This window comes from Cannabis sativa, chromosome 3 (genome assembly GCF_029168945.1).
Source record: "Cannabis sativa cultivar Pink pepper isolate KNU-18-1 chromosome 3, ASM2916894v1, whole genome shotgun sequence".
In the NCBI taxonomy this organism is placed as follows: domain Eukaryota; kingdom Viridiplantae; phylum Streptophyta; class Magnoliopsida; order Rosales; family Cannabaceae; genus Cannabis; species Cannabis sativa.
This window is the reverse complement of record NC_083603.1, coordinates 31,064,703-31,080,152: the sequence shown is the minus strand read 5'-3', so window position 1 is coordinate 31,080,152 and position 15,450 is coordinate 31,064,703. Positions and strand designations below refer to the sequence as shown.

The following is a 15,450-nucleotide window of genomic DNA, read 5'->3' as shown; positions in this document are numbered from 1 at the left end:
GCTTTATATAGGGAAAAGGGAGAGCACAACTTTCCAAATAAAACAGTTTCCTCTTTTACTGTGTAATTGATTAACTGCCTTATTTAGTGTGATCCACCACTTTCCTATTATTGCTAGGCTTTGATTAGCAATTACATGACAATTAAAATTGAAAATAATAATTGGGAAAATCACAAAGAGGTGGCGGGCGATAGGGTTTCATGGGCCTCACTTGGATTTTGCAGTTTCCTCAATTTTATTTCTATTTCTCCAAAAATGCCATTTTTCCAATTCTAATCATTTAAATGCGAAAACTAATTATTTAATAACTAAAATAGAATATTAAATAATATTGTCATTTAAAATAATTATTAATTAGACATGCAAAGTCTCTCAATGAATAATTAAACCTAGAAACCCTTTTATTTACGATTTCAACCTTACTTAGTGAGAATTCATAAAGTAGACATAGTCTAACTTTTAGAATTATAATTAATTAATTAAAATCAATTAACTGAGTCTTACAAGCAGTATGGTCTCAAATAGTATGGGGACCATGGGTCAATATAACCGAGCTTCCAATAAGTCGAACCGAATTTACCAAGTAAATTCCCTAACTTATTAATTCCTCATTGAATCCAGAACTTGGAATAGCACTCTCAGTCATATAGAACGCTCTATATGTTCCACGATATAGACACGTCATTAGTTATCCATTGTTATAACCCTAATGTGATCAATGATCCTCTATATAGATGATTTACATTGAAAAGGCACTAATGTTACCGCTACACCTTCAATGTATTTTATCCTTAAAACACTTAACCCTGTATAAATGATATTTCAGCTAAGTGAAATGAGATCTCCACCATTTATCTTCGTTTGGTTAAGCTCGAAGGAAATCATCCTTCAATTTCTATTTGCCAAATAGAAGCTATAGATTCCATATTTATGTTAGCGCTCCCACTCAATTGCACTACCGTGTTCCCAAAATGTACGTATCGCCCTGACCCAAAAGTAGGCTTAACTAATTAAATCAAAGAACACGGATAACACTCTTGAGATTGAACCTAACCATATCAGGATTAAGATCATTTGATCTTGGATCAACAGGTGATATTGAATTGAATAGATATTACGGTAAATTTTAATATATCTAATCAAAGTTCAATATCGGTCCCTTCCGATGTATACTCCATACATCCGATACTGGTAAACTTTGCCAATGTCCTGGAAATGACATAACACTTTTCCAAGGTGTAAGAATACCTATCGCTGATTTCTACCATGTCAGTCTAAATCCAGTGTTCTGACAAATCAGGAAATAAACTTTTGAACATATAATTAAGATTATATTCCACTGTGCTGACAACACTATAATCTTTAACAAACTCATATGTTCTGGACTTAAATAGAATTCATACATTATATACATATAATTATGAAATAAATCATGTGAACCATGCAACATAAAATGTTATTTCTGATCTTTATTAATAAGTAAATCTGATTATATTGAAATGAGTTTTATTTAGGGCATAAAACCCAACAAACTCCCACTTGCATTTCAAATAATCATTAACACCTTGTAGGGGTGCACACGGGTCGGGTTTTCGGATTTTTGGGGTTTCGGGTTCGGGTTTTCGGGCTTCGGGTCTTGGAAATGCACAACCGAACCCGGTTTTTGGGTGTGCGGGTGCGCCGGATATCGGGTCGGGTTTTTTCGGGTTGGGTGTAGTCGGGTTCGGGTCTTATTGGACTGAGCCAGTCGGAGAAGAGAACAGTCGTCATCGCCGACTGGTGGGTGATATTTTTGGGTTGTTCCGTCATGAGCAACAGAAGAATTTACGTTTTGTAAATTGTAGAGCTTACAAGAATGATAATTAAATCAATGGTTGCTATAGATGATTCCATTGAGAAAATAAATGTGAAATTGAATCCTAATAACCCTGTTGTTGATGTCAGAGCACAATCTTGGAATGTAAAGGAAAAAATGAAGATATACACGTAAGTATATCTAATATTAATTTTGCTTTGATTTCGCTCATCAGGGAACATATCACCCACGACGACGATGATTAGTATTCTATTTACTGTAATGATATTCTTTTTGTTTTTTGAATAATAGTAATGATATTGATTTTAAAAAAAAAGAATAATAGTAATGATATTAATTATTAGGACCCTATCATAGTATTTAAAGATTTGTGAAAATAAATTAGTAATTATTTATTACTCATTTAGGGGTGCACGCCAGTAATAAATGAGTAATAGGCTTAGCTAGCTAGTAGCTTCTGTCAAATGCTGAAGAATACCAATAGTCAAGTAGGCTTCTTTTTGAAATAATATTAATTATTAGATTAGTAATTAAGTATAGTAATTAAGAATTAATTTTTTAATTAAAAAAAATTATAATTTCGGGTTACGGGTTATAACCCGACTAGAAAAAAACAAATAATAAAACCCGAACCCGAAACCCGTTTGGCGTCTTTTTCGGGTTGAACCCGACCCGACCACACGGGTTTTTGGGTGATCGGTTTTTTTGGCGGCGGGTCGGGGCGGGTAGTCAGATTTTTCGGGTTTACGGGTCTAAATGTGCACCCCTAACACCTTGATATACCAATCAAGTGTAATAATAGTATACTCCTCGTAATAGGATCTGACAGGTTGAATTAAACACAACCTCTTGTCCACCATTACTCTTCCTTAATCACAAAATCCTTGATAATGTGAAATTCCTTTCTATATGTCTACTCTCTTGGGATACTGGATTCTATTCTTTTGGCAACTACTCTTTGGTTATTCAGGAAGTAACCCTAGTAGTTAAGGCAAGTTGGAACAGTGCCACAAATGTATAGAATTTTCCTTAGACTGAATAAGTATCTTTCCTGCAACTTTTAACATTCAGTCTCTCTCTGGTAGACCAAGAGATTTCAGATAGGTTTTTACACTTCTCCAAAATCACTACTCCACCCCCAAAGTAATCACCATCTCATCAACAGACTTTCTAGCACACAGGCAAGTCTCGAAATCTGATGTGGTGTAGTCTAAGAGTTTCAAAACCACCCTTATTGACTAACATATAGTTCCTCTTCTTAATCTTAAAATTTACTTGATTGTCTTCCAATGTTCGTCTCCTGGATTAATCTGATACCTACTCATTACTCCCACTCAACAGCAGGTGTCTGGTCTAAGGCATACAAAAGCATATTTGAGACTTCTCACTGTTGATTTAAGAATTCTTTCATGGCTTTATCTTTTCTGGAGTAGTTGAAACTTTTCCTTAGATAAATAAAATTTATAACTAAGAAGTTGTGAAGCTTCTATAGATTGCCATTGGCAAGAAAATGCTTCAGCATCTTATGCTTGCATTAGAGTAAGTAATTGCCAGGAATACCACAAGCCATAGGTTTAGATAAACTTAAACCTATAATACTAGGAACAGGAAGTTTTGTTAAGTCCATTGAATAGACTTATGAACGAAAATTTCCTTTCATGTCCTTGTAATAGAAAACTTAAGGTTACTCCATGTGAATGGATCAAACTATAGTTCTCTTGGCTTTATTCTTAGTTTCTTATCTTGACAATCCATTACTAGCTTAAACTCACAATGGATTTTAATCACTAGTGTCTTCCAAGTCATAAGAAGGTAAAGTTCCTTGAAACTCTCCCACTACGACAAGGTACCGTGAATTATGTCTAAGAAAATTAAATGGTATTGACCTCTTTGATTGTGTTAAGACAACAGAGGCAGTGGGATCATCTTGTAACGAATAAGATGATAGAACACTTATGGAATCAAGAAAAAAAATATCTCCTTTATTTGCTACTTTATTTCCAGACTTAGTCATTTTCTTAGAAAAGTAGTATTTGTTTAAACAAACACTTTCTTATCTAATGACTATGGGATGCTCCACCCCTAATCACTTAGAATAGCTAACAAACCATGGTGAACAGTTCTAGCTTTTCTTAAGATTTTGACTAGGTCATCCATGAATCTAGTAATTATTTACATTAAGTATACAACCATTACATCATTCTGAAATTGTATTACCACAGAAGGATTTAGGCAACGACTAGTAACTAATCATCAACATGCAACTCGAAATTTTTGGGGAGGTAAGTTTGGATAATAATTCAAAAATCAATTTAATGATCTTTGAACTGCATATCTACTAACTATTTCTCCACCCCTATCAGTTCGCAAGATCTTTAACTACTTACCTTAATGGTTTTAACCATTGCTAGAAATTAATGAAATTTTTCAAACATTTCAAATTTCTTTGCATAAGATATAATCTAGAGTGATCGTTTTAAGAATACAACAAAAAACTCATATCCACCCCTGAATGTACATCCATCTGCGAATGAGATGAACTACTTTCAGTGGATATAGGCATATTAACTCTTTGCAGAGATTGATCTTGTCAAATCCACTATGAACAAGATACAAATGCCATAGATTAAAAAAAATGTGGTAGTGTCTTTTGATGACTTAGGTTTAGTTACGTCAAAGAATTCTTAGAATAGTGCAAGTGGATCCTGGTCACATAATACCTAACTCATATTCCATAGAGTTTGAATCCATTAATAGAAGATGGATATTAAACCCTTGTGAAGGTGTAACTGTATTGCATCCTGGAATTAGAAATATAAGAAAATTTTTGTTTAGAATCTAAAATTAAAGTCAAAGACTTAAATTTATACCAAATATAATGAGTAATTCTATCTTGGACCAGCACTACTAATTTAATTCTAAGTCTGATTTGCCCATACAAGTACGAGATTTCTAAGATTGAGGATTTATATCAATTGGGAATAGAATTTTGGGATTATAATCATATGCGTCATTTAATTTCTTAAGAGAAAATATAGAATGACATTAAATGATTTATAGACCATTCATCCAATGATATGTTATTAAGCTAATTCGAAATGAATAAGCTAAGAGGAATTAGGATAATTTCGTTGTTTAAATAAGAATCCAACGATGCTTCGATTAGTGAAAGTCAAAGTAATCTTATTTATATAATCTTCTTGTTTCATATTGTAAAAATACTAGTCTAAGGTGTCATCAATTGGTGAACAACTAGATGTTGCATATACAATATTTATCTTTCGAGATCTAACACTATTATGTATGTCTAATGGTGAAAATCCATTAGCGATTTATCTCATTAGATAAACAAACTAAGTTAGATCAACAATGAAGATTCGAAATTAAACTACAACTTAATAACAGAAAATAACATGGTTCAATATAAATTCATACACAATTCAGAAATTATAAACATATAGCAAGTAGGAATGACAAGTGAAAATACTAAAACATACAATCCTAAATAATTTCCAACGTTTTTCAACAAACTGATATCAGTGTCCCGTTTAGGCGAGAGTCGAAGCTACCATCCATTGAATAGAGTTGTCAACTCATCTAAAATGTTAAACATTCTAGCAACCTTTTATTCGATCAAGATTGGAATTCAGCGTTGTCCCGTTTAGGCGGGAGTCAAGGCAATTCTATCTTATGAGCTTCCACCATTGTTTCGCAATTTGCAAGTCAAATATGGTCGCCACCATTAGGGTGATCCATACCATATAAAACACTTACAAACTACTTATATTTCGAGATTAAACGGTGCGAAATTGCTAATGAACGTTCCTCCATTAGGGAGGATTACTCACTAAAACAAACGCGATGTAAAACCAACAATGGAAATCGAATATCTTAATAATAAATCTCATTATTTAAAGAGAGTTATATTTTCTTTGATTCTCTTTATTTATTATATTTATTTTAAATATATATTTATTTAATTAATATTTATAAATTTTACTTAGATGGATATGAAAATAACATAAATTATTTCCATCTTAGTAATAATTTCCAATAAATATTTAAAAAAATATTCAATTTAAGTTGTTACAAAATTAATTTAAATTAATTTACAACTCAAATTTTATTTTCTATAAATATATATTGCATTTCGAAAAATTAAAGTATTTACGAATACAATTTTCGAAAAATGCATGTTAAAATAAAAAATAAATCCTGGAAAAATTATTCTAATTTAATGTTGGCCCAAAATTAATTAACAAAATTAATTTACAACAAAAAATATAATTTTCCTATTTAATTAAATATATATAAGAAAAATTTCAAATATTTAAGTATGATGATGAAAATTAACTTAAATATTAATTTTCTATTTAATTAAATACACTAGAAAAATACTTCAAGCAAAAATATCACATATCTAGATTTTCCTTTGACTAATTAATTCAATTTCTAATAATATACTTTAATTCATTTATTTTAAATTAATCTATAAATGAAAAAATTATTGATTTAAATTGGTCCAAAATTAAAATAAATAATTTACAACTTTAATCTATTTTTCAAAATAAAATTCAAAATTCCTGCATTTAAGAAATTGAATTTCGAAATTTGATTAATAAAATAAAGAAAAAATATATTTTGAAAATTATTTAAATTTAGTTGAAAAAATAAATTTCAATTAAAAAATAATTTTTCTATTTAATTAAGTGTCATGAAAAAGAAATATTTAAGTATCATGATGAAAATCAACTTAGATATTTAATTTTCAAATTAATTAAATGTATTAAATTCAAGAAATAAATAATTAAGTGTAGAGAAGGCTTAATTATTAATCTCTAGTTTAATACTAGGAAAAAATATACTTAAAATAAATTGTACCAAAATTAATTATTTAAAATAATTAATTTCACAATGTATAATATTTTCCTATTTAATATTAGAAATAATAAGTAGTCTAGAAATAACTATCTAGAAAATATATTATTTGACTAAGTATCTTTTCCACAAAATTTGAAAAAAATATCTAATTTAAGTTGTGTTAGAAAAAATCTAGAACTTAAATATTCAAATTTAAATTTAATTAAATATCAAAAATTAAGTTGTAACCACTTAATTTGAAAATATTCCATTTTCAGTTAATATTCGAAAAGATATTAACTTAAAAAATATCTAAAATATTCCATTTTAAGTTAATATTCGAAAAGATATTAACTTAAAACATATCTGAAGAATCTTAATAACCAATGCCTAAAATTCCTCAACTTAATTTTGAAATTTTAAATCCAAATATCAACTTAAATAGGAATATTTAATGAAAAATTTAAATTAAGCTTCAGAAAGAATCTAGATGGTTATAATTCTATATTTAATTAAATACAAGAAAATACACATAGTTTAGCTTAGAATAAAAAATTCTTTAAACTATAATTTTCTTAAATAAATTTCAAAATAAATGAAATTAATTATGTTGCTAATCAATTTTATTAGGTTAAACTAGTTTAATTAACCTAGTACAGTTATTCAAATCAGGCAAATGGGCCTTCACAATTGGGGTGGTTCATGTGAGGGGGTGCTGGGTTCAGTATGTCGTACCCACTTCTATGGCTCCCAACCCTCACACAAGGCCCAAAAGAGAGGAATTTAACCTTAAAATGAACAACTGTTATTAATTGAATAGGCCCAATAACTAAATGGGCCTAAATAAAATCTATCAAGAACTATGATATTTTATTTAGCAACAACAACCTATATGCATCTATAATAAAATTAAACACATAGACTCACACATGCACACTTTGGATGGGTCCTATCATGTTGCTAGGTCATACACAGATAAAAGAAGATTGTAAATATACCTGTTACAAATTATTGACTTGACCAAGGGAGCCATCAGATCATTAGATCTGGCAATAAGTTAACCATGGCTATTTGCAATCAAGCAATAATAGGTTTTGAAAACTTACAAACAAGCAAAAACACATACTCCTGCAACAAGGTTAGCTGGATAGTTGGATGTAGGATTTATTTAATTTTAAATAAATAATTTCGAAAAATAATTAATTAAATAAACAAAAAATTTATTTTCGAAAATTTAAAAAAAAATGAAAAATTTCGAAATTTAAAAAATATTGAAAATTAAACCTACACTTTTGAAAAATTAGGTTTCAACCAACCTAAATATCATTTCAAAATTTGCTAACTACCTTTTAAAATTAAATGTTATTTTATAATTAAAAATTAAATAAAAAATTAAAAAAGATAAATGAATATCTTTTTTCAGATTTTAAATGTAATTTAAATAAATAAAATAACAAAATTTAAAAGTTAGCAAAATATCTTACATCTATTTAAAATTACATGATTATAGTGTTGACCAAAAGTCCATCACTCATTTATTTTGATGATAAACAAATATTTGATTATTATTTGTTACTAATCTTTTCTTGATTATTTTGCAAGCAAGTTCACAAAGTATCCATATTTGCCAGGTAAAGTCAAACATAATCAAAGAAGTAGATTCAACAAGTATATAAACTACTTCGTACTTCATAAGAGCAAAAGATTCATCAAGGGATCAACAAGTCAAGACCCTATTCAAAAGAGGTCTTCAAAAAGCTCAAAGTCAAAAGTCAACCCGAAAGTCAAAGTCAAAATCAAAGTCAAAAGTCAACTCTCGGGAAAAGTCAACATGGGATCAAAACATGCAAATCAAGCTAGGAAGCTCATCTACATCAAGACTACAAACAATCAAATGGTATAAATTTGCTTTAGTCTTGTTAAAGTGATTTGCATAGTACACTAGGATTTATAAGTTCAAAAGTTTGGCTCACTAACTTGTGTGACAAGTTATTTCACAAAAGATGATATTTAAATTTTCTAAATTGATTTTTAAGATCACATATCATTTAACTAAGAGAACGCAATTGGAATTTTTGAAATCGGATAAACGAGTAAAAAGTTATGCACGTTTTAGTTCGAAAAAATGAACCTTTTGCATCTGGAATTCCGGTTCCCATCCGGAAGTTGTAACCAATCCGGAATTCCGGATCACGGCTGAAGTGGCCTCGAAAAATGTGCTAACGGCTATAAACGACTAGTTTTCATTCCTACACTATATAAACTCGTTTTTCACTCAAAAATGGAGGTTGGTTGAGCTTCTATTCATCATATAACATCATTCTAAGTGTTCTAAACTAAAGAGTTATCATCTTTTCATAAACACACCAACCACACACATTTGAGCCAAACTTGTTCTTATCTTCTCTAGTGTGCTTGCAATTCTCTCTAGGATTTTACTTTGTTTTCCATCTTATTAGAAAGAGTTTGCTTTGTATTTCAAAATTACATATTCATTGTATTGAGAGGTGAGGTTGGCACCGGTAGAAAAACAACTCGGTTGTAGGTGAGGTTGACACCGATTTTGTAAACAACCCGAGAAAAGTGAGATTGGCACTTCAACAATCCGGCGAGGTTGATAGTCCTTGGAAGAAAACTATTGTGAGAGGTTTGGGAAAAACCTTGGTGAAAAATTCCCCAGTTGTAAGGGTTAGTCAAGCCCGTTAACTTGGCTCGATATTGGAACTCAAAGCTAGGTCCATAGCTTTGAAGACCAAGGACGTAGGTGGCATAGTTCTACCGAACCTTGTAAAAATCGAGAGTTTGCATCTTCTAATCCTTAAACTCTTTATTTTACAAGTTTGATTATTTGTCATAATATATTGCTTTCCATATTACTTGCTTTTATTTGATTAAGTGGCTAATTGCTTAATTTTGTGTTAAAAGTTTTGATTTACCGAAATTAGTATAAATTTCCAATTCACCCCCCCTCTTGGAAACATATCTTGGGCTAACAATTGGTATCAGAGCAAGGGCTCTTGTTTTTGGGTAGATTTCTCAATCTAAGAGTATGTCGTTTCCAAGCAATTCACACAATAACATGCTAGAAGGTTTAAGCACAAGTAGAGCACCATTCTTTGATGGGGTAGACTTTCCTTATTGGAAAATTAGAATGGAAACTTATCTTCAATCCATTGATTATGATTTGTGGCATATTGTATGTTATGGTCCTTACATTCCTATGCATGTTGTAGATGGTGTAGAAACTATAAAGAAATATGATGCATATGATGAAAATGATAAAAAGATGATGTCTAAGAATGCTAAGGCTAAGTATGCTTTAATATGTGGATTAGATAGAGATATATTTAAAAATATTGAGCAAGCCTCCTCAGCTCATGATATGTGGAAAATGTTAGAAGTAACTCATCAAGGAACTAGTGCCATGAAAGAAACTAAAATTCAACTTTTAGTTACTCAATATGAAAATTTCAAGATGTTACAACATGATACCATTGCTAACATGTATACTCGTTTCACAACTATTACTAATGGTTTGAACTCTCTTGGCAAGGTACTTACACAAAAAGATATGGTCACCAAGATTTTGAGAAGTCTCACCAAAGCCTACCAAGGCAAAGTAGCTGCCATCCAAGAAGCCAAGGACCTCTCAACTCTACCATTGGAAGAGCTCATTGGTTCTCTCATGAATCATGAGATTTTCATGAATGCTCAAGAAGAAGAGGAAGTCGATAAAAAGAAGAAGAACACCATTGCATTCAAATCCACTTCACATGATGATAGTGAAGCTAGTGAGCATGGTGATAGTGATATGGAGGATATAACCCTACTCACAAAGAAATTTAAGAAGTTTTTGAAGTTCAAGAAGAATGCAAATAGATTTTACAAAGGGAGTAACTCAAGGGAGAGCTCCAGAAAAGATGATCAAATTACTTGCTATGAATGCAAAAAGCCCGGTCATATGAAAACGGATTGTCCCTTGAGAAAGAGGAATAGAAGAAGGGCAATGGTGGCTACTTGGAGTGAAAGCGAGAAAGAAAGTTCCGAAGATGAACAACATGAGATAGCCAACACTTGCTTTATGGCCATTGATGATAAGGTAAGTAATCCTAACCATTCAAGTGATTTTGAAAGTGAAAGTGATGATGATGCACTTGATATGTCTTATGATGAATTATCGAAATCCTTCAATGATTTGTTTGTTGATTTTGAAAAATTGCTTGCTAAGAACTCAACTCAAAGAAAGAAAATAAGTTTATTGCTTGAAGAAGTTCAGGCTTTGAAAGTAAAAGAAAATGAGTTTTTGATTGAAACCCAATGCAAAAGTTGTTTCTTATTTGAAAAGGATATTGTAAACTTGAAAGCTAAAATTGATGATGTAAACAAGGTGGTTTACAATTTTACAAAAGGAAAAGCAAATTTTGAAATGATGCTTGGGAGTCAAAAATGTGCTTTTTTCAAAAAGTGGTATAGGATATAACACTAGTGTGAAACAAAAATTACTTAAGAATTTCTTTGTCAAGTCATCTAGTAATTTGAACTTAATTTGCACTTATTGTAATCAAGATGGTCACACTAAATCCTATTGCCATGTGAAAAAGAATGCCTATTTTGGTAAGGCTATTTGGATACCAAAGGTTTTAAAGACTAACATCAAAGGACCCAAAGTCATGTGGGTACCAAAAAGAAAGATATAAGTTTGTTTTGTAGGTATCAATAAAGAGGAACCAAAGTTGGCTCTTGGGTGTTGATGCTTAAAGAAGAATGCGAAGTTCCTACATTACCAACAAGTCTCAAAAAGCATAGAAAAAGAGCATGTCAATTCTTGAACACAACCCAAATTAACAAATTTGGGAATCGGTAATATCATTCTTATTAATTTTACTTATTTTGATGAGATTAAGATACCTAGATGAAAAGAAAAGGAAATTTGAAGTGTTTGGCTAATTGACTTGCTTTTGATCCTTCTTGTTCACTCTCTTATGCATACATGCATAATTTGTATGTCACGTACTATTTCTATGAATAAAAGTTTTGATTAGTTGAGTCTTGACATTCTTGAACTATACATGCTGAAAAATTCAGATTATAGGTCATTATGCAAATTTTTGGTGAACTTTGGACATACCTTTGAACTAGTGAATATATGAATTTTTACATATTTGGCTAGTATATGTGTTTATATGTTTTAACATGTCCAATTGAGTGTATTTAGCATGCCTAAAGGTTTTTCTTGATTGAAATATACTTTGAACAAAATTTTGGTATGTCATTTGCTTATTTTCAACTTTTTAAGGCCATAATGGGTGAAATTAGCCAAAATTTCATATTGTTGAGAAAATTGTTGTTTTGAAAGCTTGTACATCTCTAAATACTCATATATAAACTGTCTCAAAAAGAATTTTTCAAAAATAATGCTCAAATCTTGATTTTGGTACTATCTTGCATAATTTTGACTTTTTAAGACCTAAAAGAGTGTTTTTCACCAAACTTGCTCAATTTTCATTATTTTTCAATTCCGTAAGTTTGTACACTTCACATTTGATATTTTTGAACTACTGGAAAAAGAATTTTTCAATTTGGTTGCATAGAACTCATTTTTGGTAGATTTCTAGTTTTTAAGCAAATCGAAAAGCTTACCGAAAAGTTAGGATTTTTGACTTTTTTCTGATTTTCTTATTTGAGCATGTTTGTGTTATCATGTATCAGCTGTTAGAAAGTATTTTGCATGAAATTTTTGCATAAAATCAATTTTTGGTAAGTAAGTTGCTTAAAATGACCTTATATGACCATAATGAGTAAAACTTGCCAAAATCTCTCATTTTTGAAGTTTTTTCTATTTATTCAGCTTGTACACTTCATATTAATCATGTTTAAGCTGATACAAAAAGAATTTTTCAAAAAGGATGCATAAAACTAATTTTTGGTACATATGTTGTTTTTGCTTAAATGTTTGAAAAACTTACCAAAAAGTCTCAACTCTTGTCATCTAATTGATTTAAGTGCATGAACACATTTGTTTTATCATACTTGAGGTATGAGAAAAGGTTTGAAATCATAACCATGTCATTATTTACCTGCATCTCTTACTTTCAAGGTTTTTGACATATTTTTTTTAGTGGATTGAATGTTTAAACTTGTTTTGACTATATGAACTTTTATCTTTTTATGCATTTTGAAATTTCTCTTTACCTATTGTGCTTCATTGATACAAGTCATATCTTGTATCATTAAGGGGGAGAAATAGCTTGACCTTGCTTCCTATGCCACCCTTTTTCATGAAATCAAAAGGGGGAGAAATATTGGAATTGATTATTTTTGCATTAATCATATTATGTTTTCAAGTATTAACAAGTTTATTGAGTATATGATTAAGGGGGAGCTTTGTCATGTTAAGAAAAGTTAACAATAAATATGCGAAGGTAAAACGGTATAAATAATATATGCATACATTAAGGGGGAGCTAAACTCAACATGTTTCAATTTACTTTTTCTTTCCTCTAAAATAATCAAATATTTTGATATCATCAAAAAGGGGGAGAATGTTGACCAAAAGTCCATCACTCATTTATTTTGATGATAAACAAATATTTGATTATTATTTGTTACTAATCTTTTCTTGATCATTTTGCAAGCAAGTTCACAAAGTATCCATATTTGCTCGGTAAAGTCAAACATAATCAAAGAAGTAGATTCAACAAGTATATAAACTACTTCGTACTTCATAAGAGCAAAAGATTCATCAAGGGATCAACAAGTCAAGACCCTATTCAAAAGAGGTCTTCAAAAAGCTCAAAGTCAAAAGTCAACCCGAAAGTCAAAGTCAAAGTCAAAGTCAAAAGTCAACTCTCGGGAAAAGTCAACATGGGATCAAAACATGCAAATCAAGCTAGGAAGCTCATCTACATCAAGACTACAAACAATCAAATGGTATAAATTTGCTTTAGTCTTGTTAAAGTGATTTGCATAGTACACTAGGATTTATAAGTTCAAAAGTTTGGCTCACTAACTTGTGTGACAAGTTATTTCACCAAAAATGATATCTAAATTTTTTAAATTGATTTTTAAGATCACATATCATTTAACTAGGAGAACGCAATTGGAATTTTTGAAATCGGATAAACGAGTAAAAAGTTATGCACGTTTTAGTTCGAAAAAATGAACCTTTTGCATTTGGAATTTCGGTTCCCATCCGGAATTCCGGTTGCCAACCGGAATTCCAGTTGTAACCAATCCGGAATTCCGAATCACGGCTGAAGTGGCCTCGAAAAATGTGCTAACGGCTATAAACGGCTAGTTTTCATTCCTACACTATATAAACTCGTTTTTCACTCAAAAATGGAGGTTTGTTGAGCTTCTATTCATCATATAACATCATTCTAAGTGTTCTAAACTAAAGAGTTATCATCTTTTCATAAACACACCAACCACACACATTTGAGCCAAACTTGTTCTTATCTTCTCTAGTGTGCTTGCAATTCTCTCTAGGATTTTACTTTGTTTTCCATCTTATTAGAGAGAGTTTGCTTTGTATTTCAAAATTACATATTCATTGTATTGAGAGGTGAGGTTGGCACCGGTATAAAAACAACTCGGTTGTAGGTGAGGTTGACACCGATTTTGTAAACAACCCGAGAAAAGTGAGATTGGCACTTCAACAATCCGGCGAGGTTGATAGTCCTTGGAAGAAAACTATTGTGAGAGGTTTGGGAAAAACCTTGGTGAAAAATCCCCGGTTGTAAGGGTTAGTCAAGCCCGTTAACTTGGCTCGATATTGGAACTCAAAGCTAGGTCCATAGCTTTGAAGACCAAGGACGTAGGTGGCATAGTTCTACCGAACCTTGTAAAAATCGAGAGTTTGCATCTTCTAATCCTTAAACTCTTTATTTTACAAGTTTGATTATTTGTCATAATATATTGCTTGCCATATTACTTGCTTTTATTTGATTAAGTGGCTAATTGCTTAATTTTGTGTTAAAAGTTTTGATTTACCGAAATTAGTATAAATTTCTTATTCACCCCCCCTCTTGGAAACATATCTTGGGCTAACATATAGTTATCTTATTTTAAATTTAAATAAGGTCAAATTATTTTAAAAAAAAAATTAATTTAAAAAATTTAAAATCTGACCTTAAATTTAAAAATAAGATAAGATATAATCAAATTTAAAAATAAGATAGATAAATAAGCAAAAAAAGATAGATACTTACTATTTTTAAATTCAAATTACACTAATATCATGAATTAAATTTAAAAAATATTAAAAAATTTAATTATGATAATTAGAATTGAATTAGGAATAGTAAATGTATAAATACAGAACTACACAAAAAATCGGAAGTTAATTGCATGAAAAAGCATGAAAAAACGAAGAAAAACGAAAAAATTGCAAGCTGTACGGACAGTATGCCAAGCATACTGTCCATGGGCGCGCAAGGGGCTGCATGGGCATGTAACCTCGGCGCAGGGGGATGCTAGCAGCCTCTCTGCGCGTGCACGTGCCCTGTTGCTCAACCCAGATTTTTTCGAAACTTCAAAAAATCATAACTAATTCAAATTAAATCGAAATTGAGTTCTGTAAAAAAGTAACTTGCTTAATTTTTTCCATACTATCCAATAAAAATAATTCGAGAAACAGATATTCAATTATTTTTTATGAAAATTCACAAACATCAATCAATCATCAAATAACACTCAATACAACATGATACCATCCAAAACATCAAACAATCGTTTTAAAGTCCAAATTTCTTGCAAGCAAATCAATTACCATG

The 15,450-nt window shown here is 30.6% G+C and overlaps 1 protein-coding gene across 1 annotated transcript; it reads left to right on the top strand.

Moving 5' to 3' along the window:
• Positions 1-9,725: 9,725 nt before the first annotated feature.
• LOC133036020 (uncharacterized) lies at positions 9,726-11,156 on the top strand. Its single transcript, XM_061112488.1, has 2 exons — positions 9,726-10,076; positions 10,230-11,156. The coding sequence occupies exons 1-2, from the start codon at positions 9,726-9,728 to the stop codon at positions 11,154-11,156; spliced, it is 1,278 nt and encodes a 425-aa protein (XP_060968471.1).
• The last annotated feature ends 4,294 nt before the right edge of the window (positions 11,157-15,450 follow it).